Source organism: Vicugna pacos, chromosome 1, assembly GCF_048564905.1.
Source record: "Vicugna pacos chromosome 1, VicPac4, whole genome shotgun sequence".
Classification (NCBI taxonomy): domain Eukaryota; kingdom Metazoa; phylum Chordata; class Mammalia; order Artiodactyla; family Camelidae; genus Vicugna; species Vicugna pacos.
This window is the reverse complement of record NC_132987.1, coordinates 39,905,846-39,929,169: the sequence shown is the minus strand read 5'-3', so window position 1 is coordinate 39,929,169 and position 23,324 is coordinate 39,905,846. Positions and strand designations below refer to the sequence as shown.

The window sequence follows — 23,324 nt, the reverse complement described above, 5'->3', positions numbered from 1 at the left end:
AAATATGTAAGCATCATCAAACTTTGACAGAGAATGATATTTACTATTTTTCTTATTGAATCAATGTTTTTTTTTTAAAAAACATTAAGAATTAAAACAATGCAATGAAGATCAAATAAGGACCTAAATATTGCTGAACTATCAACATGCCCTCACTATATCTTCGTGCTAGGCTATTTTACATAAATATGGCTCTATCACCTACTTTTAAATTCTGTAACATATTGGAATTATTTCCTTGTATGTAAACATAGATTTACTTTGTCATTTTTAAAAGGCAGCACAGTGTCCCATTGTATGTATGTATCATAATTTACTGATCCATTTGCCTTGATGAGCATTTTGCTTTTATGACTTTTTTTGTGCATAAATATATTCACGCTCATGACTTTATCTCTCTAAGGTAAAATCTTAAGAATGTATTTCTAGGTTAAAATATATGCATATTAGATAATTTGATAACACAAATTGCCTCCCAGATCTTACCATTTTACCCAGTAAACACATTAATCACATACATTGTTATGGAAAGAGACATGTCATGCAGCGGCCGCCTGGCTGTCTCCAGCAGGACTCCTGAGATCCTTGAAAGGGTTCCCATAATTCAGCATGGGATGTGGCTCTGAAAATTTAAAAGTTAGACTTTTCTTTACTTTGTGTAGAATAGTGCTGTTTCTTGGAGGAACAAGTCTCACATTGCCACAAGAAACATGACCCCAATCATTCATTAACAGCAGGGCTAGGGTACAATTTTTCATGACAGTGCATCCTGTCCTCTTTTTTGCACACGATTTTGGGGGAGTTGAGATATTTAAGAATCTAACCAAGTCAATTGGTAGTTCCCTTGGGAATTGTACAATCTGAGCAAAGAGAAGTGGATGAGCTTGAGGGAAATTTATCTCCACCTTACAAGACATTATGCCTCTTTAGTGCCTGTATTTAGGGCAAAATCAATGTGTTTCTCCATTGAACAGAATTGGATGTACACTAATGAAAACTTTCTCTCTGCCTGCTTATTTCTGGTCTCCTAGTGACCTGCCTTCTGTTAACATGGCTTTTTTTTCATTGGCCAGCTTAAGGCAGTACTTGATTACATGTCAATAATGAAGCTGTGAGCTCTGGTCCCTTGATGGAAGGATGGAAGTACACTAGTCTTAAGGTTAAACCAAAGCTGATACACACGGCACGTGCACATCCACACACACACACACACACACATCCACACACACACACACACACACACGAGTTTATTAAAGGTGATTACTTGGAAGGAATAACACATTTCAGTTTTACAAAACTCAAAAGGACAAAGGATATACAGGGAAAATGTCATTATTCCTATCTCTACTACCAGTTTCCTTCCCTGGAGTCAAACAGTTTTATAAGTTATATGAGCACCCTTTAAGTGCTGTTGCATTCTTACAAAAGTAAATATGTATACGCCCTTTGAAATATATATATATATATAGTAATACTTAATATCTAAGAATAATTATTATTTTAGATGCTTTTTACACAAATGATAGCATATTATATGCACAGAAACACTGCTCTGTATGTTGATTTTCCACCTAAAATATAGCCAAAAGATCATTTAATCTCATTACTCAAAAATTATCCTCTTTCTTTTTCATAGCCAAATAGTATTCCATTAAATGGGTGTACCAAACTTCATTAATCAGTCTTTATGAGCGTTTAGATTGATTCCAGTATTTTTGTATTAAAAATAATGTAGTATTTTTAAATCTTGAACACACAAACCCTAGTGAGGAAATATTTGTGGGATAAATTTCTAGAACTGGAATTATCGGGTCAGAGAGTATTTGTGTCAGTAACTTTGATAGATATTGTCAAATGTTCTGCGTAAAAGCTGCTTTACTTCCATCAGCAGGGTAAGAGAGAACACTTTGCTCGGCCTCTCTCGTTATCACAGTCTCAGCTATTTTGTAAGACTGCTCTTTTTTAAAGAGCACTTTTAGGCTCACAGCAAAATTGAGAAGAAGGTACAGAAAGATCCCTTACACCCCCCGTCCCCCTCATGCATAGCCTCGCAGCATCATCTACATCCCCCAAGAGAGTGGTACACTTGTTAAAATTGATGAAACTGTATTGACACATCCTTATTACCAAGTGTAATCCCAGTTAATATTAGAGGTGACTCTTAGTGATACCCACTTTATGAGTTTAGACAAATGTATACCTCCATATCCACCATTATAGCGTCATAAAAATCCTGCTCTCCACCTCTTTATCTCACCCTCCTCCCCTAACCCCTGGCAACCACTGATATTTTTACTGTCTACATAGTTTTGCCTTTTCCAGAATGTCATATAGTTGGAATCATAAGCATGTAGCTTTTCTGATTGGCTTCTGTTAGTAATATGCATTTACATTTCCTCTGTGTATTTTAATGGCTTGATAACTTACATTTTTTAAACACTGAATGATATTCTATTGTCTGGGTATACCACAGATTATTTAGCCATTCACCTACTGAAGGGCATCTTGGTTGCTTCCAGGTATTGGCAATTATGAATAAAGTCACTACAAACATCTGTGTGCAGGCTTTTGTGTGGAAATAAGTTTTCAACTCCTTTGGATAAAACTCAAAGAGCATGATTGCTGAATTACATGGTAAGGGAATGTTTAGTTTTGTGAAAAAAAAAATTGTCAATCGCCTACTAAAGTGGTTGCACCATCTTACTTTCCTACCAGCAAAGAACGAGCATTCCTATTGCTCCACACCTTGTCAGCATTTGGTGTTGTCAGTGTCTCAGATTTAGATGTGTGGTATCACATTATTGTTTTACTTTGTATTTGCCTGATGACACATGATGTGGAGCATCTTTTCAAATGCTTGCTTGCCATTTGTTTATCTTCTTTGGTGAGGTGTCTGTTAAGGTCTTTGGCCTGTTTTTTAATTGGGTCGTTTGTTCTCTTACTGTTGAATTCTAAATGTGCTTTGTGTATTTTGGATAACAGTGATTCATCAAATATGTCTTTTGAAAATATTTTCTCTCAGTTTGTGGCTTGTAGTTTTATTCTCCTGAAAGTGTGCTTTGCAGAGCAGCAAATTTTAAGTTTAATGAAGTCCAGCTTACCAGTTTTTTTTTTTTTCATGTACTCTACCTTTGGTGTTTTATCTAAAAAAACACCAAACCCAAGGACATTTAAAGTTTCTCCCATGTTATCTTCTTTCAGTTTTGTAGTTTTGTATTTTACATTTAGGTCTGTGAGCCATTTTGAGTTAGTTTTTGTGAAGGGTGTGAAGTCTGTGTCTAAATTCATATTTTTGTGTGTGCATGTCCAATTCTGCAAGCACCATTTTCTTAATTTTTCTTAATTTTATTGCCTTTGATTCTTTGTCAAAGACAGTGTTTATGTGGTCTAATTTTGAGCTCTCTATTCTGTTCCACTGATCTAGCTGTCTATTCTTTTACCAGTATCACTCTATCTTAACTGCTGCAGCTTTATAGTAATATATGAAGTTAGATAGTGTCAATCTTATGATTTTATTCTTCTGCTGTATTGTGTTGCTTCATCTCAGTCTTCAACCTTTCTGTATAAACTTTAGAATCAGTTTGTTGATATCTACAAAGTGACTTGCTGGGATTTTGATTTGGGTTGCACGAAACATATAGATTAAGTTGGAAAGAACTGAGATCTGGACAATTTGAGTTTTCCTATCTGTGAACATGAAGAAATATCTTTATTTAATTCTTTGATTTCATTCATCAGAGTTTCATATGTTACCTCATAGAGTTCTTATATATATTTTGTTAAATGTATATGTATTTCAGTTTTGTGAATGCTAATGTAAATGGTATTGTGGTTTTATTTTCAAATTCTACTTGTTCATTGTTGCTATATAGGAAACTGATTGACTTTTGTACATTAACTTTGTATCCTGCAATCTTGCTATATTCACTTATTAGTTCCAGGAGGGTTTTTTGTGTGTGTATGTCAATCCTTTAAGATTTTCTACATAGAAGATCATGTCATCTGCTAACAAAGACAGTTTTATTTCTTTCTTCCCAATCTTTATGCCTTTTATTTCCTTTACTTGTCTTATTGCATTAGGCAGAGCTTCTATATGATGTTGAAAAGGATGAGGGGGACATCCTTGCCTTGTACCTGATCTTAGTAAGCAAGCTTCAAGTTCCTCACTATTAAGTCTGATATTTTCTGTATATTTCTTGTAGATATTTTTTATCAAGTGAAGGAATTTCCCTTCTATTCTTATTTTTCTGGGAGCTTTTAATCATAAATGGGTGTTGGATTTTGTCAAATACTTTTTTGCATCGGTTGATATAATCATATAATTTATCTTTTTCAGCCCATTGATATGATGGTTTACATTAATTAATTTTCATAAGTTGAACCCACCTTGTATACCTGGGATAAATATTGCTTGGTTGTGGTGTATAATTTTTTTTATGCACTGTTGGATTTGATTTGCAGTTATTTTGTTGAGTATTTTTCCCTCTATGTTCATGGGAGATATTGGTCTATACTTTTCTTTACTTGTAATGTCTTTGTCTGGTTTGGGTTTTAGGGTAATGCTGGGCTCATAGAATGAGTTAGGAAGTATTTCCTCTGCTTCTATCCCCTGAACAAGACTGTAGAGAATTGGCATAATTTCTTCCTTAAATGTTTGGTAGAATTTAGCAATGAACCTATCTGGCCTGGTGCTTTCTCTTTTGGAACACTGTTAAGTATTGATTTAATGTCTTTAATATATATATATATATATATATATATAGACCTATTCAGACTTCTTCTGTCTTGTTTCTTTTAATATGTCTATTTCTTCTCATGTGAGTTTGGGCAGATTATGCCTTTCAATAAATTGTCCCAGTTCATTTAGGTTATCAGACTTGTTGGCGTAGAGTTACTTAGTATTCCTCTGTGTCACTTCTCATGTATATGGGGTCTTCTGTGATGTCCTTGCTGTCTACACTTTGGTTTCTGCCATTAGCAGTTTGTGTCCTCTCTCTTTCTTTCTTTCTTTCTTAGCCTGGCTAAAGTCTTACCAATTTTTAAAATTTTTTCAAAGAATCAGCTTTTGGTTTTATTGATTTTATTGATTTTTGGGTTTCAATTTCATTGATTTCAGTCCTAATTTTAGTTTTGTACTCTTCTTCTGCTTACTTTTCATTGTGTTAACTCTTCTTTTTCTAGTTTTGTAAGGTAGAATTTTAGATGATTGATTTTGGATCTTTTTTCTTTCCTAATAATACATGCATTTAGGGCCATAAATTTACTGCTAAGCACTCCTTCTCTGCATCCCATAAATTTGATGAGGTGTATGTATTTTCATTTTCATTTAGTTAAAAATACTTTAAAATTTCTCTCGATGTTTCTTCTTTGATCCGTACATTAAAATTTAAAATGTGTTGTTTAGTCTCCAAGTATCTGGGGATTTCCCAGTTACTTTTCTGTTGTTGATTTCTCATTTGATTTCATTGTGGTCTGAGACCAGACATTGCAGGATTTCTAGTCTTTTAAATTTGTTAAGTGGTGTTTTATGACCCAAAGTGTGGTTTATCTTGGTGAATGTTCCATGAGAGCTTGAGAAAAATGTGTGTTCTGCTGTTGTTGGATGAAGCAGTCCATAGATGTCAATTATATCTAGTTGATTGATGGTGGTGTTGAGTTCAACTATATCATTACTGATTTTCTGCCTAGAATGGTTCTGTCCATTTCTGATAGAAGGGTGCTGAAGTCTCCTACTATAATAGTGAGTTCATGTATTTCTCCTTGCAGTTTTTCAAGTTTTGTCTTACGTCGTCTGACACAGTTTTTAGACACATACACATTAAGGATTGTTATGTTTTCTTGGAGAATTAACCCCTTTATTATTATGAAATGCCCCTCTTATTAGTTATTCATAATAACTTTCCCTGCTCTGAAGTCTGCTTTGTCTGAAATTAATATAGCTACTTCTGATTTCTTTTGCTTAATGTTAGCATGGTATATCTTTCTTTATCCATCAACTTTTAATCTATCTGTGTTTGTATATTTAAAATGGGTTTCTTTTAGGTAATATATCATTTATTTTATATTTGATCCACTCTGACAATCTGGCTTGATTTGTGCATTTATCCCACTGACATTTTAACTGATTATTGATATAGTTGGATTAATATCTATCATATTTGTTACTGTTGGTTGCCCTTGTTCTTTGTTCCTATTTTTGTCTTCTCTTTTTTTTTTTTTTGCCTTTTGTGGTTTTTTAAACGAGCATTTTAAATGATTCCGTTTTTTCTCTTTTTTAGTGTATCAGCTATGTGTATGTATAAATATATATAAATATAAATACATATATATATTATATATATATATATACATACATACATACATATACACACACACATTTAACTTTCTTTTTTATGATTTCCCGGGAGTTTGCAATCTAGATTTACAATGTATCCAAGTCTACTTTTAAATAACACTGTATTGCTTCACAGATAGTGTTAGTACCTTATAATAACAAAATAATCTAATTCTTCCCTCTTGGCCCTTGCATTCATTTCCCTTAAATACATAATTTAATTACATACATAATCACATATTAAATGTATACATAATACATATTAAATGCATAATTTACCACGTTGTTGCTATTATTGTTTTGAATAAACTCTTATGTTAGTTCAATTAAATATAAAACAAATAAAAGTTTTATTTTCTCTTCACTTATTCTTTATGCAGTGCTCTTCTTTTCTTTTTGTAGATTCAATTTTCTGATCTATATTAATTATCTTTTCTCTAAAGAATTTCTGTTAGTATATTTTGAAGGCAGTTCAGACTGGTAACAAATTCCCTCAATTTTTCTGTCTGAGAATGTTTTTATTTCTCCCTTATTTTTATTTTTGCAGGATACAGAATTTTAGGTTGGCGACTTTTTGCTCTCAACACTGTAAGTGTTTCATTCCACTCCCCTCTTGATGGCATGCTTTCTCAGAAATCGGTGTAATTCTTTGTTCCTTTGTAGGTGAGGTAGGAGTCTCCTTCCTTTGGCTTCTTTCAGGACGTTTTCTTTATCTTTGATTCTTCTGTAGTTTGTGTAATATGTGTAGGTGTAGTTTTTTTGGTATTTATCCTTCTTGATGTTATGTGAGCTTACCGAATCTGTGGTTTGGTGTCTGACACTAATTTGGGGAAATTCTCAGTCATTATTGTTTCAAGTATTTCTTCTAGTCCTTTCTTTTTTCTTCTGGTATCCTCATTATGTGAATACTACACCTTTTTAGGTGTCCCATAGTTCTTGGATATTGTATTTCGATTTTTTTCAGTCTCTGTTCTCTTTGCTCTTCAGTTTTTGAGGTTTCTACTGATTTATCCTCAAGTTCAGAGATGCTTTCCCCAGCCATATCCAGTCTACTAATAAGACCATCAAATGCATGCTTCATTTCTGTGACAGTGTTTTTGCTCTCTAGCATTTCTTTTTGGTACTTTCTAAGGATTTCCTTCTCTCTGCTTATGTTATCCATCTGTTCTTACATGCTGTCTGTTTTACCCATTGGGGCCCTTAGCATATTAATCTCAATTGTTTTAAATTCCAGATCTGATCATTCTAACATCCTTGCCATATCTGAGTCCGACGCTTGCTCTGTTTCTTAAAACTATGTTTTATGTTCGTTTGTTTTTTGCCTTTTAGTGTGTTTTGTGATTTTTTTCTTGACAGTCAGACATGTTGTGCTGGGTAAAGGGGATTGCTATAATAGGGAAGTAGAAACGTGGTGGTCAGGTGTGGGGCAGAGGGGAAACATTCTATATTCCTGTGATTGGGTCTCAGTCTCTCAGTGAGCCTGTGCCACTGGGCTGTGAACTTCACGTATGCTTCTCTGTTGCCGTCCACTCTTAGGTGGGACAGGAAGGCTAGAACCAGCTCGAGTTTGGTATTTCCATTCCCCAGGTCAGTTAGGCTCTGGTTAAGGAGTTCCTCCTGAGGGCAGACCTTGTCAAGAAGAGAGTGCTCTGACCCATTTTGAAGTTGTTTATTCCCCTGACCCTGCCAGGGCCTGCGGGGATTTTTTTCTAATATTTACAATGGGAACATGTTCAGTATTCTCAAAATAAAAACTGATACATTTGTGGGGGCTCCCTAGAATTTTTAACTCTCAGACTTGCCCGCTTTGCGCCTCCAGCAACCCATCAGTTCTGGTTCTCCTCACTCGGCTCTGTTACCCCTGGAGTTTTCAGTTCATGAGTTTCTGCTCTGGATTTTCTCTGTTTGTCTGCTGGTCTCTCCAGTTTCGGGGGCAGTGACTTGCCCTGTGACCTCGTTTCTCTCACTGATCTTACTAAGAAGGGTTGTTAATCTTTCAGTTGTTCAGCTGTTTACGCACTGTTAGGATGGAGCGACAGCTTCCAAGCACGCAGCACCAGGACCTGAAAGACCAATGTGGCCTCAACTAGTTTTTGAAGTAGTTTTCTTAGCAATTTTAATTTTTAAAAAATTTTTAAGAATTTTAAATTGAAGTGTAGTGGGTTTATAGTGTTAATTTCTGGTGTACAGCATAGTGAGTCAGTTATACATATATATATATTCCTTTTCACTATAAGCTATTGTAAGATATTGAATAGAATAAAGGAGGTAGTGAGGTTTTAGAGTAAGAGTTCTCAATGCTTTATGTTGAGCAAGTAATTTAATTTCTCTAAGCAATAATTTCCTTACCTATAAAAAGGAATACCTTTTTGTATATAATACTACCTCCCCTGTAGATTACCTGTGAAGGACAAAGGATATTGTATATAAAGATACACAGAAGGAAGCAGGAGTAAAAGCTAAATAATTATTAGCCAAAAAAGGAGAAGTGATACTTTTGACTTTGTCCCATAGTTCTTGTGGGTGCCCAGTGATTTGGGAAGTGTTTTTGAATGCTTGTATCATGACCACAGCAGGTAACAGCCCATGGCTCCTCCCTGTATTCACACTGTCTGAGCCTCGCTGGCCTTCTTGCTCGTCCTTCAATATGCCAAGGCCACTCTGCCTCAGGGTCTTTGCACTGCTGTTTCCTTTGCCTGGAACTCTCTTCACCCAGGTATCTGCACGGCTCCTTCCTTCGCCTTAGTCATATCTTTCTTCAGATGATTCCTCAAGGAAGCTTTCCCAGAGCCCACCCCCAGTGATCTCTACCTCCTTCTTAGTTATATTTTTCTCTATAACGCTTAGCGCCACCAAACATCATATATGTGTGTGCATGTATGTATATAAAATGCTTTTGATTTTCTCATTTACTTGCATTTCCCCCCGACTAAATATAAAGTCAGAAATTTTTCAGTTATATCTGCAATGCCTAGATGCTGGGCTTTGCATATTGTAGGTGTTCAATAAACTCTGGGAATGAATTCGAAAGATCCGACTACAAATTAATCTCTGAAGAGATGAAATCTGCTAAATAAGATTTACAAATGGAGAATGGCTGCCTTCAAATTTTTGAATTCTTTGTCTGTACCAGTCCTCTGGGATACTATCATTCTCCTCACCTCGCTACTTACTGAAATGTCATTTCTAGAGATTTGAGGCAAAATAAAAAAATTTACGAGGTAACCTGCTTTATATGATGAGACTATAAACAGCACTGACTAAAAAAGAAAACTAAAAGCAGTAATTAAATCAAATGTCCTGATCCCTTGGTAGCCAGCAACATCTGCTGCTGTACTTTTTGATTCTTCTTGCTTTGACCTAGAGCTCGGGATGCATATAAAAGACAGCAGAAATGCTTATTGTTGTTGGAATAGCAAGGGAACAATTAGGGGACAGGGACAGAGCCTCACATCTCTTAGAATTGTCTGATTGGCTGTGACAGCTTCAGATGAGAGAGACAAAAAGACCTATGTATTCCTAAACAGTTATTAACTCAGGTGCATGAGGTGGAGCGTGCTTGCATCAGAACGATTTGCTCCAAGGTCCGTTTGCTCTGCAGTGAGTTATTAGAACGGTGCCGTTTCTGCTCTGCAGATGCCAGGGCTCTGTCCTCAACGGTTGAGGTCTCATCTGATAAGAAGCAGTCAGGAGTAAGCTGAAAAGTTAAAGGGATTTGGTATCATCAAAATGTGGCATATAAATATGATGCCAATACTTATTCCTGGGTTTCATCACCGATAAAAACAGCTTACTAAAAATACAGTCCTCACCGCCCTGTAGTCAAACCACTTCATCTGCCGAGTGATGTTAAACGCCCTCTTCTCTTGCTAAACTTTGAATGTCTTTTCACCTGCCTTGTTATTCGTGTATTCTGCTGTTGTCATAGTGAGAGTAGGTTCTGTTTAACACAAGCTGTGTGTTTTTGACATAGTCCTCGTATTTCAATACATTGTTTTCCTGAAGACTGCTCCTTAAGGCAAATTGCCATAAAATGAAATCTGACTGGCTGTACACTATTGTCATTATTGATTCAGATTTCATGAGAAATTGTGAAATGACTAGAGAAAGGTGCTGAACAGTGATGAGTAGTATGCTGGGGCTCAGTCGGGTAAGGCGGGGAGGGAGAGCACAAAACAGCAAAAAGCGAACGTTACCAACTCCTGTTGGACGTCTGCATTAGATAAAAGTGGTGGGTGGGGCATGACATGCTTTGTAATGCGAGTGAAGTCAGTCTTGAACAAGTACACGAGTCTTTCTCTGAACATGGGTTATTTGATTTTGCTTCTTTTATTTCTATCGGGGAATACCCATCTTTTAGTACTGAAATGCTTAGTATTCAATAATGCTGTATCAATGCTCTTCGAACAGAAATCAGAAAATCCTCCAACCTTCTCTTTAAAGACCGCTATCAACATTTTCACTCGTACTTGGAATATTATGTTTTCACGGCTTTGTCTTTAATGAATACAATTGAAATTCTTAATCAGTTATGTGAGAAAATCCTAAGTGTGATATAATTTTAAATTTCAACATACATCTAAAAAAGCTGGTTTCTAAAATGTAACTGTTTACACTCACTCTTATTGTTGGAAGCATTAGGAAGGCATTAGGGGTTTTTCTTAAATTGATTTGGATATAAAAAGTGATATGATTCCAAAGGAAAGGTCAGATGATTAAGCTTAAACAGAAAAATAACACCAGCTAACTTCTATGACTTACTTATTGTATGTGTGCAGTGGGGTAAGTGCTTTACAAACATTGGCATATTTAAATCTCTTAACAGTTTAAGGTAGTTACTGTGATTCTCTCTGGTTTATAGGTGAGGAAACTGAAACTTGGAGAGAACAAGAAACGAGCACAAGGTCAGACACTGACATTCAAACTCAGGCATCCCGGTCCCAGACACAGCGCTCTTAACTACCGTGCACGCTACACAAACCAAAGCAACAGAAACACAGCGAGTTACGTGGGATTCAAGTGTTAGGTTACATTATTTTGAAGATTCAGGCCATTTGTCCTAGCAATTACACTATCGTTTAATAACAGTAATTAAACATCGAAGCTACTTTTGATTTCACTGAGGGAAAATGTGTAGCGTAGATATAGTTTTACCTCCTTTAAGAAATTGTCTGATTAAGAGTTGTAATATCGGGGGGAAGCAAAGGCTGTGAGAGCTGTCATGCTCACAATCGATTCTTTGCTGAGGCATTAGTGTTGCTAAACGGTGGCCTATTTATTCAATTCCTCCTCTTCTTTTTACCTCTGGAACTACTGTCTCAGGTGAGCATCTCATAGCTGGACTATCACAGCAGCCTCCAAATGATCTTCCCCAAACAAACGAGTTTGTTTTCCACAGTGAGATTGTTCTTAGTTTTATTTTGAGTCATACATGCCACTGATAACCACTGATAACCAATGAAAGCTATGAACTCTTTCCCAGTAAAACCAAACAACAAAACCAAAAACCTTTATACTCACTACCCGTTATTCTCTGGCATTGCTCATTAGGGATTTCAAGTGTCTGTCACCAGCTTGTTTCCTCAGCTGACGCTCCACCCCTCATCTCGTCATCTGCCCTCGGGCTCCATTGTTCTTCTTATTGTTTTTCAGGCTTGAAATAGGCTCCAAGTTCTGTCTTCTAAGCATACTCCTCCTTGTCTGGGATGAAGGAAGGTCTTAGCATGTGACTGTCGGAGAAGGCCCAGGATTCACACCTCCTTATACCAGCTTGGGATGGTGCCCAGCTGATTAGAATCTCAGTTTCATCACTGGTAGAATGAGGGCGATAATATAATTTTACAGAGTTTTTATAAAGATCAAATGAGAGAGTGAGGGTAAAGGACTTGACAGTCAACAAATACGTGTTCCTGTCTTTAGTCCCAGGCTGGTCTTTCTCACTTTTAACCCCCTCCTCTCCCCGCAGTGAGTGGATTGTGAGTTTTACTCTCTGTGCCCCCAGGTCCTCAGGAGTGACACTTCTGAATTTGTAGCATTGCTGGGCATTCATCTATTTCCTGTCTATCTCTCCTTCTAGCCAGTAGCACTTGACCCAGGCTGCGTACTTAAGTAGCCTGGGGAGCTCTTTAAAATATACCACTGCCTGGTCCAATTAAGTCACAGTGTCTGGCCTGGTATGCAGCTGTGATCTTTAAAGTGATTCTAATGTACAAGCCCAGACTAGAGACCCCTTGAGAGCAGGGATTCATCAGTGAAGCCCCACTGCCGTCATAGAGCTGGCCCCAGTGGACATGCCGTGTACGCCCGTAGAGTGAGTGAATGAATAAATGAATGAACATATGCATGACAGCCAGCTCTCCAGGCCTTTTGAAACTTTAACCCATTTAATTGTGCAAATGTGACATTCAAATTTAACCTATTAATAAATTTCTCTTTGTACGTTGATAATCAATACCTAAGCAGATAAAGATATGCTTTAAGTTTTCTTAAAATCTAGATATTGCTTCAGGCAACTTCCTATCCACACATTTTTTTGGTTTAGTGGGGTTTTTTTGGTTTGTTTTCCTTTTATTCTTTTGGGTGCCTAAGTCATATTGTTGAGGTAGTTATAATCTATAAATCTCTTAAAGGGTGTCTAAATGCCTAGAGCTGAAATTAGCAGTCTACTTGCCACTATTAAATTTCTTATGGTGGGACTGTCGTATATAATCCTAGCCCTCCCTGCATTTGTTTTGCTGTCTTCTTGGAGTGTATATGCAGATTTATATTTAACCTTCCTGTGTTCTTTGTTTTCAGTGAGCCATCAATAATTGTGTCTGGCTGTAAAAATACACACAGTACCTTGAGGGAAAGAGGAAGAAAGGGGCTAATGGCATCAGAAGCAATAGCTCTAGTGATTTGCTGAAATGAACTTTTTCCCATCATGGCTGCTGGTGCCTTAGTTTCGAATGCTGAATGGAAGCTGATACCTAGTGAGATGTTTCTCTTCGTACAGTAAATAGTGTCAGAGTATCGTGACTGATACAATCAGCTTTCTCATCTAAATGCGATAGATTTGTAAGTTCATTCTCAGTAGGATTCTATTTCAGAATGGCCCTCGACACTAAGCTGAACAGTGGGTAAGGGAAGAAGATTCCTATCTTTCCTGATAAAGAGAATCATGACTTCATTACCTCCGTTCTGGCCTCGAAATTGAAATGTTATCAGCTTAATAAAAAGAAAGTAAATACATTGCAAAAATGTCTAACTGTGGAGGGATCTCGCGAGTGGAGATGCACAGGCTGGATATTTTTATTGAAATAAAAATGGTAGATTCTGGGAGTATATTTAATTTCCCTCAGTGTTATTTTCTCGTAGGTAATCAGCTCTGATGTGGGGTCGACTGTTTCCTTCTGGATGATAGACACTGGGCAGAAAATCAAACAGTTTACTGGTTGCCATGGCAACGCAGAAATCAGCACGATGGCCCTAGATGCAAATGAGACACGTCTTTTGACTGGCAGCACAGATGGGACCATAAAGGTGCGAACACAGTGATGCTTCTCTATCCAGATATGAGGGGATTAAAATGTTGTGCAAGGAGACACAGCTTTGGCTATATTTGTGCTGGTATTTTTGGTCTTGCAGGAAGAGAGATGAGATGAGATAAGAGTTAAATAACCCAAACCATCTAATACCAAAGCTGTTAGGAAAATAAACCTCTGTGGACAAATGAATAAATGATTTTTCTGAATAAATTATTTAGAAGCTTACTTACTTTAGAAAGCCTTTTCCAGCGTTCTGGAGAAAGGACCACTTTGGGGAATAAGAGGCCTGAATAATCTTCATGTGCTTCAGCTACTGTCTCTAGTCTTCTTTCTTCTCAGTTTATACAATGAGAAATGAGGGCAAGTAAGTAAACTTTTAAAATGGCATCAATGCCAATTTTTCTGAAAATGAATATTTAAAAATCAACCCATTTTGTAATTTGCATTTTTGTGTGAAGGTAACTGAGATAGTAAAGAAGGGTAGTAAGAAAAACAATCATATTTATTATCCATACTAAACTACCACTATTTTATGCTTCCAGTTTTCTTATTTTGTAACTAGTATTAATTTCTTCTGGGAGGAAGGTGCTATTTTACTTCGCAAAAATGATAAAGTTTTGCAAAAAGTTAGGTACTTAAAATCGGAAATCATACCCACCAGTGAATCTTCTCTGCTTCCCTCGGCTCCCAGAGCAATGACAGTTTTGGATTAGAGGTGACTTGTGACATTTTGAGGCAACAGAAGGCTGTATCCTGAGTAAGTTTTGAATGGTCCTCAACTTTCTGTCACAGCTGGAGTCCGAAGACTGTTGATTAGATGTACCTGTTCTGGTGGGCTGTGGGATGCATTTTTTTAGGTAGGCTGCAGGGGAGGGTCATGCAAAGCTATCTGGATATGTAGGTAGAACAGCATGGGATTTGGGGGCAAGGACTCAGGGGAATTCCAGGCTGGCAACGGTCAGTGTGAAGTGTGTTGCCGTGAGAATCTCTGGAAATCAGCAGAACATGGCCTCTGGGAAGGTTAATAGCATGCGATATGGACTGGGAGCACGGGTTTAAGTAAAGTAATCTAGTTCATGGGGGAACTGGTAAAATGTGTGAAGATAATGGAATAATCCCAATAGTCGAGGTGGAATAAACAGGAGAAACTGGCATGGAGTATTAGACAGTGGCTCAGGCAAAGGGAACAAGCGAGCATCCCACATACCAGTCTTCAGATACGGGACTGAACTGAGCAATGAAAGCAGTAGGTTAGACTCCTTACTCCTATCTTGAGAAGTAACTGGTTATAGTGTCCAGGGTAGGAGAGACTTGTAGGTGGTTGCTAAAGTGGTCCCAGCTAAGGGACTTGATAAGGTGGAGGGATGGTCAGATCTTTACAATACTTTTTTGTGGGTATTATTTTTGGTGGCTTGGTAAGAGAGCATGTGCACCCCTCAGCCTCTGAGCTCAGGCCTTGACGTCTTAGAAGTTAATGTGAATTTAGTATTACAACCACAGCTTTTGAAGGCACATTTATCCTTATTACAACAGCACAACAGAATGCTGAAATTTGGCAACCCCTGTGTAGGGTGCATAAATCAGGGTTGAGCTGCGCTGGCCATATTCTATGAAGAAACAAGAATGAGTGCTCTTTTCCAACCTCATGTATAATTTAGAATCCAAAACCAGTACCTATGCAATCAAAGATTTAAAAGTATCGCCCTATTTCTCATGGTTTTGAAGTGTCTGCTTTTAAATTAATTAATGTTTTGAATTATTAATGTGTGCGCACAATAAAATTTTAAACAGAAAAGAGATATACAGTGAAAAGAAAGTCTCTTTCTCACCCCTGTTCCCAGCTCCTTCCTTGTGGCTATGAGTGTTACTAGTTTCTTTACGGCTTCCTAGACCATGAGCTCCGTTTCTTTCTCATCGGCAGTCCACTGTCCGTGCTGTCTGCATTTTGTATTTTCCTGTGTTGGACATTGATTCATATGAATGCAAACAATGTAATAATAATGTTAGCTAAATTTTATTGCATACTTACTATGAACAAGGCACTGTCTTAAGCCCTTTTTACATGTACACACACACACACACACACACACCTGCATCTATATGGTTGGCAGTATTATTATACCTGATGAGGAAACTTAAGCCCAAAGAGATAAAGCAACTTGCTTGAGGTTCCATAGCTGATCGGCTTTCGGCAGAGCTTAGATACGTGGAGATGACTCATTCTTCTTCACAGCTACATTATATGCTGCTGTGTAGAGATTCCATATTCTGATGTTCAATCTCTTGTCAATGAGCAATTAAATTGACTCAAATCTTTAGCTTTTATAAGCAATGCTTCCAGAATATCCTTCAAAATATGTCATTTCGCACACATAAATACATCTGTGTGGTGATTTTCTGGAAGTTGAATTTTGGAAGCAAAGTGTATAAGCATTTTAATTTTGATAGAAGTGCCGACTTGCCCTTTGTGCATGAGGTACCAATAATGTTTCATAGCGGGGCTCCATTTAAACTGCTGGTGAACTAATGACCCTCTCTCTTAAAGTACATCCATCAGGTCTGCGTCCTCACCCACAGCCTGAGGAGGTGAACTAGAATTGTTTGTGCTTCTGTGGGACTGGGTCTGGCACCCACTGTCAACAGGAGTTTTTATTGTCAGAAGAGAGAAAACCTAGTACGTGATGACCTTGTTCCTGGGCTCTGTACGAGATGTTTCAAATTCCAAGCATCCCTGAGGAGGAAGGTTCCTATGTCATAAACAAGGAAACAAAAATTTAGAGAGACATTTAGAGAAAGAAAGATTTTGACAGACTCCAAAATGTGGCTTTTCGTGATTTTATACTGTCTCCCCCTTAAAGATACGCATTGATTAATAGCCTTTGAACCAAAAATTTTAGAATAGACTGATAAGGTTACAAATAGAGTAATAGATATAATAGTTAAATTTAAATGGTGAGAGGATTTTCTTTAATTATTATATACCTCAAGTGAATCAACCCTAGTCCAGAACGTAAACAAGAAAGTTAAAAATAATCCTGTTACACCATGTGATTTTACTCATTGAAGAAGACTTTTTCTTGTCTGAAAGGTGATTTTCACTTTTCTCTTAAAGGTCTGGGACCTCAATGGATATTGTCACCACACACTAAATGTCGGGCAAGAGGGAGCTGTGAATATTTCACACATCCTGGTTCTTAAGAAGGCCATACTGGTGACAGGCTGGGACAGGTATGGACAACACAAAACCAGGGCAACACAGTATGGCATGTCCTTCATATAAAGCTGTAGCTGTAGGAATGTAGAAGGAGAATGTTTTATTTAAATCTAAAAGAAAAAAAAACCCATAGAAATCTTGATCAAATTCTGAGTCTTTAACTTGCTGGTGACCTGGGTGAGTAACTCTATTTGGAACTGACTGAATGCTTAGTGAATAAAATATTTTCAGATCATGCAGCTTGAGTGGCTTTGAGAAGTGTTACAGTGCTTTCTCCTGGCTTTGGGAAATCTTTTTCCTTTAACCATTCCAGGTAAAAACACAATACCACTTCTTGGGTAGTAACTCCAGAAATTTGCCAAATTTTATAGGCAGTAAATTCATAATGTATAAATGACATTCCTTCCACTGCAAAAGGAACTCATTCCCTTTTCTCTTGTTACTTAGTTTAAATTGCAGCACAAGCAGGGAATAACCTGCTGAAGTCTGTTAGCACCTCCTTCATATCAGTGCAGAGAAGGGCCTGTCACAGTCTGCTTACTGTTCTCCAGGAGCAATTTTCCCATTTCATTATAAGGAAAATTACTTTTCTTTCCTTTTTTCCTGAGAGAACTAAGGGATCATAAGCAGGGCCTTTTCTATGGCATTGTATAAGCACTAGGAAAATAAAAGTGTGATATGTTTTGAAAATATACTGTCCATAAATTCAATGGTTCACAAAATATTGTCCTAATATGTAATTTGCCCAAGATTATTCGTGATAGAATTATGACCTTAATGGTTCAAAGCTAGGATTAAATCAGATTTTATACCTAGAAAACTAGTAGTATTTATTTGGGGATTTTTATCAATCATAGGAAAGGCTTTATTTTTTTAATGCAAATGTGCACAGACAGATAAGAAAACATAGTGCCACACCAGCTTGGTTTTCAAGGGTAGTTTGACTGTAAGGAAAGAAAGTCTAGTTCAGATTAGTCCACTTGCTATTAAGAGGTAATTTAATCATCCTCACCTTTGAAAGGCAAAGCTTCTTCACCTCCCTGGGAGCAATCATGCTCCGTCAAAGACTCATAACCATTCCCACAGACTATGGCCTAATGACCTCTCTAATTAGGCTCCGACAATGAATAAGTGAAATTCTCTAATATCATGGCAGGGTAAGTGTGTAGTATACAGCTGATCCACTTTAAATTTTGAACATGACAAAAAAGAATTTTAAGAACTAATCAGTGTTAGTCAAAACTGGATACCATTTTCTTACATATATTTTTTAGACATCCATAGTTAGAAATTAACATCAAATGTAAGGTTTTTTTGATTCCTTACAGCAGGACACTTTTTAAAGATTAGATATATAAAGTCATCCAAAAGTGATTTAAAGGAACACCTGATGTTCTGATCTATATTGATGGACGGTCACTTTCCATAATCTTTTAGGAAGGACGTTTTGGGAAGATTGAAATGAGAAGAGGAAAACTTATCACTCCTCTCACTTTCCTCCATCTTTTCTATCTTCCACAAGGTTGTCAGGCCTTGGATCCCTCAGTTGGAATTTAAAGCTGAAGGAATACATTCCCCATTATATTGTCTTACTTTTATATTGATGAATTTTAAAAGTATATTTCCTAAGTAGAGTTTCTTATATTAGGATGGATTTCGCAGGATCTTTGCAGGATCTTTTTTCACCAAGAGGCATTTAACAAAAGAGGCAAGAGAATAGGTGAATTGTTTGGTTATAGCTTGGGAAGAATGGTCCATTAAACCAGTTCCTTAATAGTTGAGTGATTTGAGAAGAAATAACTGGAAGATTGACAGTCAGCTTATTAAGCTTTCTTTAAAACCCAGAGGAGGCCGTTAAGTTATACTGTAACTTTAGCTTTCGACTCTATTTAAATGAAGAAATTGGTTTGATAATTCTGCCCAAGGTGGAAGAAGAATTTCATTTATTGAGTTAGCTACCTAAATATGCCATCCAATTTATTTTATTCATAGTACTTTGTAGTGTTACGCACTTTACATACATTATCTAATTTAATCCTTAGCTTCATCTTGGTAGGTAGGCAGTATTTTGCAGCTGTCTCAGATCTCTATCTTCAGCTCTTCTCTTTCTAAGCTCAGTTATCCATTTGCTTCCTGGTTGTATCTGACTGCAATCCCAAATTCAACATATTCTAAACTGAATGTATTATTCATTCCTTTCCCCCGAACCTGCTGATTCTCTTAGATTCAGAGCTTCAGTTAACAGCTGGACACCCTGGTCATCCTCCTTGGTTTTCCCCTCTCACTCCACTTCACAACCAAGTAGTCACTAAGCCTTCTCTACTTTATATTCTAAATATTTTTTCAAATCTTTTCCCATTACTACTAAACTGTATGATTCAGAGCATCGTTTCTACACGCATGAATGCCACAGCCTTTTCATTTGACCTTTCTTATCGTAATGCCTTTCTTTTACCTCTTAAATAGATTCTGCTCATTTTAATGATTTCTGCAATGATTTCTTTCTATAATGCAGTCTGTCTATGTCACTTCCTTGTTTAATGCTTTTAAAGTGTCTTCAAAAAAGCTGAAGCTCCCTCTGGCCCGCACCTATTCTTAGTTTCCTTCTCACCCATTCTTGTGCATATTCTAAGCTCAAATGGCAGCATGCTGTCAGAGCGTTTCCGTACAAACCACCCTGTTTCACACCCCCCACCTTTATTCTCTCCCCTTATCTAGAAATCTCTCTCCAAATACTTTTCATATGGCTAGTGTTTATTGCTATTTCAAATCTTGTTCATACATCTCCACCAGAACATCTCTCTTTACTCCCAGAATGGAAATATGCCCCCTTTAGTCTTTGTGCTGTCTAGCTTCCTGCGCTTTATTTAACCTAGGAATATATATTTTGAGCATCTAATAAACATATATAAATATATAGTGCCTGGTGCTTTTTAGATGCTCAGTGATATTTATTGAACGACTTAATTAACATTTATTGAATAGACAGGGAATCTGAGGAATAGAGAGATTAATTACCCATGGTCACACTCCAAATAAGAGGCAAGCAGAATATATATTCAAATCGATTCTCTCCTTACAATAAGCCAGAAAGGCAGTCATTACCAATTCTCTTTCACGAGGAAGGAGAAAAGCCTTAAGGAGGTTGGGTAGCCTGGCCAAGGCTAGTAGGCAGCTGAATTAGAATTCTGTGCCAAAGTCCATGCTCTGTCCACCAATCCTGAGTTACAAAAGGAGCTGTTAGATCATGGTAGAGTGACTATATTCTTTTAAATAATTTGACTAAGTATGTTGGTCATGTCAATCAAAGCTAAGGAATCAGTTCTGTACATTTGAAGAAACACATAAAAGACACATAATATCAACAATACCTCAGAATTTTAGCTTACCATTATTTTTCCCCTTTCTTCCCCACAAATATTTTTAAACTGCATCTAAATGGAAAGTACTCAGTTAGGAACAATGATGGACTGAATGAGAATGTGAGGAAGCATGAGTCCTCTCCAGGGCATCACATTGTGACTGGGGGGTTGACGCATACAAGGTAGGATAAGGTAGCTGCCACTGTGACCTACTCTTAAGCCAAGCCTGACTTAGAGAGCCGTGTTGGTTATTTAGAAATATGACCATTCATGTTTAGAGAATATTTTTCATCAGAAAAAAAGAAGCTCCAAATTCAGAGCTTCTAGAAACATGTTTCTTATCACTTGAAGCAAAATATACTCAAAGTTGTGAATTGACATAGGATCAGTTAAAACATACTAGATTAAGTATCTGGTTGTATTTATGTTGATAAAACTGAATGAATAGAAGATCAACTATCTTGACATTTGTTTAAAGTTGTCATGTAACGTGTATAGCTCTGGTAAAATCAAAGAAATAATCATACTAGTTCAAGATTTTATCATATTTTTATCTTAATTTTATGCCCTAAAATTCTATGATTCTATATTTACAGCTCTCTATAAAAATAAACTCAAGCTCTTAGTCTTCTCCACTTTTGCCCAGAGGAAAACTTCTGTTTATGAAGGTTTTATCTCTGTAAAATATCTGGACTTATACAAATACAAAAAAAGAGAATATTTCATTTAATTTCATACAATTCTGAAAATATTGATAGTAGCATCCTTCACAGACCTCTGTAAAAAGTAGATGTGCAATAAATAGCTGTTGATATAATTTTATTTCTAAAAATGTTTTTAAGGAGAATGAGATTAGGGATTTGAAGTTCCTCAACAATAAAATTTATCCATCACAAGATGTTAAATTGTTGATAATTCACCTTACTAAGGAACTATGTATAATCTTATATATGACTCCATAGGTTTATATTATTAGGATAAGAATCAGAATGAAAATTTCCAAAGCTGTGTCTTACTCTGAATAACCTTGTTGGAGGCTAGGTGGTGACGAGTATGTTTGAAATTCACAAATAATCCTCAAAACTAATTTTGTGGTGGTTTCAGTATCTAAAATTTGACTCCACAAATTTTAGGAAAAAGAATAAAAATGAGCTGATTTATATTGAACTCATTCTCTACCTTTGAGATACCCCTTTTAAACCTAAAAAGCAATGGATCAAATACAAATACATTCTTATGACAGTTGGACTAAACAGCACATGAGCAGTTAACCTCTGAGGGAACAAATAGTCGACTGCGTTCTTTTGTTCTCACCATGACAATTTCTACCATGACAAGTTTTAATAAAAGTTACTTTCTTAGCTCATTCATCTTAAAAGAGATTTTTTTTGTTCTGTTTTGGTTTTAGGTTTTTTTTTTTTTTTTTTTTTGCGTGGATGGGGCAAACCCCAAAGAGGTTATTTTTTTACACATTCATTTACTTATTTATTTGCACTTGACAGGTAAACTAATTTTGTTCTCACAGAATTGGTCGCCATGTCTAAGTTTTGAAATAGAGATATCTTCACAGGATGATACAATGACTCAGCAGCCGTACTCTCCGGATTTCGAATGTGAGGTGTGGAACGGAACTAGTAAACTCCTTCAATGCCAGGGAGAACAAATCTCTCAGACTCCTAACACGGCCTTAAAATTGGCTCATTCTGCACTTCAGGTTTACTCTTGGCAAAAGAACAAACTTAAAAAAGGTTATCTTTGAAATGTACAAAGTAAGAAACACAGTGTGGATCCGGAAGGCATTTTAAGGATAACTGTCATTTCAAATGCAAGCTTCAGATTAGGTTTTCAAGGGAAGGTGGCAGCTAATCAGTTTCTCACCATTTTGACACACAAGGTCAAATATCAGAAGGGCTACTTTTTACACCATCTTAGGAAAAGCATTTTGTGCATTTGGATGGTAGTTCCTAAATATACCTAGTTAATATGGGTATCTTGGCAAAAGAGACATCCAACGTTGAATTTTGACCCAGAGGTAATAGAAGTGCCATGGGTTGACCTTCTCTGTCACTCTCACCCTCAACACTGTCCATCCCCAAAAGTTCATCTCTCCAACCAAACTGACCAATAAATAAAGAGAAATTAAAAATATATGCATATAAAGCTATTATGAGATTAACTACAATTTCAAAATTGCCAATCATCTTATTTATATTATCTTATCTCGCTAAGCCTTATATTAATGTTATTAAAATTATAATGTTAAATTATTGCTTTAAAAAATAGAATAATTCCTTCATTGACTCAGCAAATATTTATGAAGTGCCTATTATGTTCTAGGTACTATTCTAGGCACTACTGATGCCGAGGGGAAAAAGTCTTTGCTCTCCTAGAGCTTATTTATGGTAGGAGAGACAGAAAAAAAAAGACAAATAATAGACCACAATATCACATAATGATAATGTAATAAAGAAAAAGTGTGTAGGTGAGGGATGAGAGACTCAAGGAAAAGTCTTTAGCTAGGATGGTCAGGGAAGGTTTATTCAGAGAGGTAATATTTCCCCAGAGAATTTTTCATACATTCATTTGACAAATACTGATTCAATACTCAGTATGGGTGGGTCACTACGCTTGCTGCTGTAGGGTTGTGGAATGAGACACGATCCCTGGTTTCTGAGAGCTTACAATCCAGCAGAGGAGTGGAGACTTACAATATTAATTAAATATTGTAGGTAAAATGTAAATGATGTAAGAGGTCAGAAGAGGGAAATATTTCTTACAACTCTAGTTATTAAGGAAGCCTAGAGAACAAAAGGGCCTTAGAGAATGGGTGTGTGGACAGGTAGACGTGGGTCTGAGGGTGAACGGAACTCCGCAGCGGGGTGAAAAAG

At 36.7% G+C, this 23,324-nt stretch overlaps 1 protein-coding gene across 1 annotated transcript in view; it reads left to right on the top strand.

Annotated features, from left to right (window-relative positions):
- The window catches only part of WDR49 (WD repeat domain 49), a 121,185-nt gene that overhangs the window by 56,794 nt on the left and 41,067 nt on the right, over window positions 1-23,324 (top strand). Inside the window, exons 8-9 of the mRNA XM_072970751.1 lie at window positions 13,691-13,855; window positions 16,973-17,088. Of these exons, the coding sequence (XP_072826852.1) occupies window positions 13,691-13,855; window positions 16,973-17,088 (281 nt within the window). The remainder of the gene's footprint in view (window positions 1-13,690; window positions 13,856-16,972; window positions 17,089-23,324) is intronic.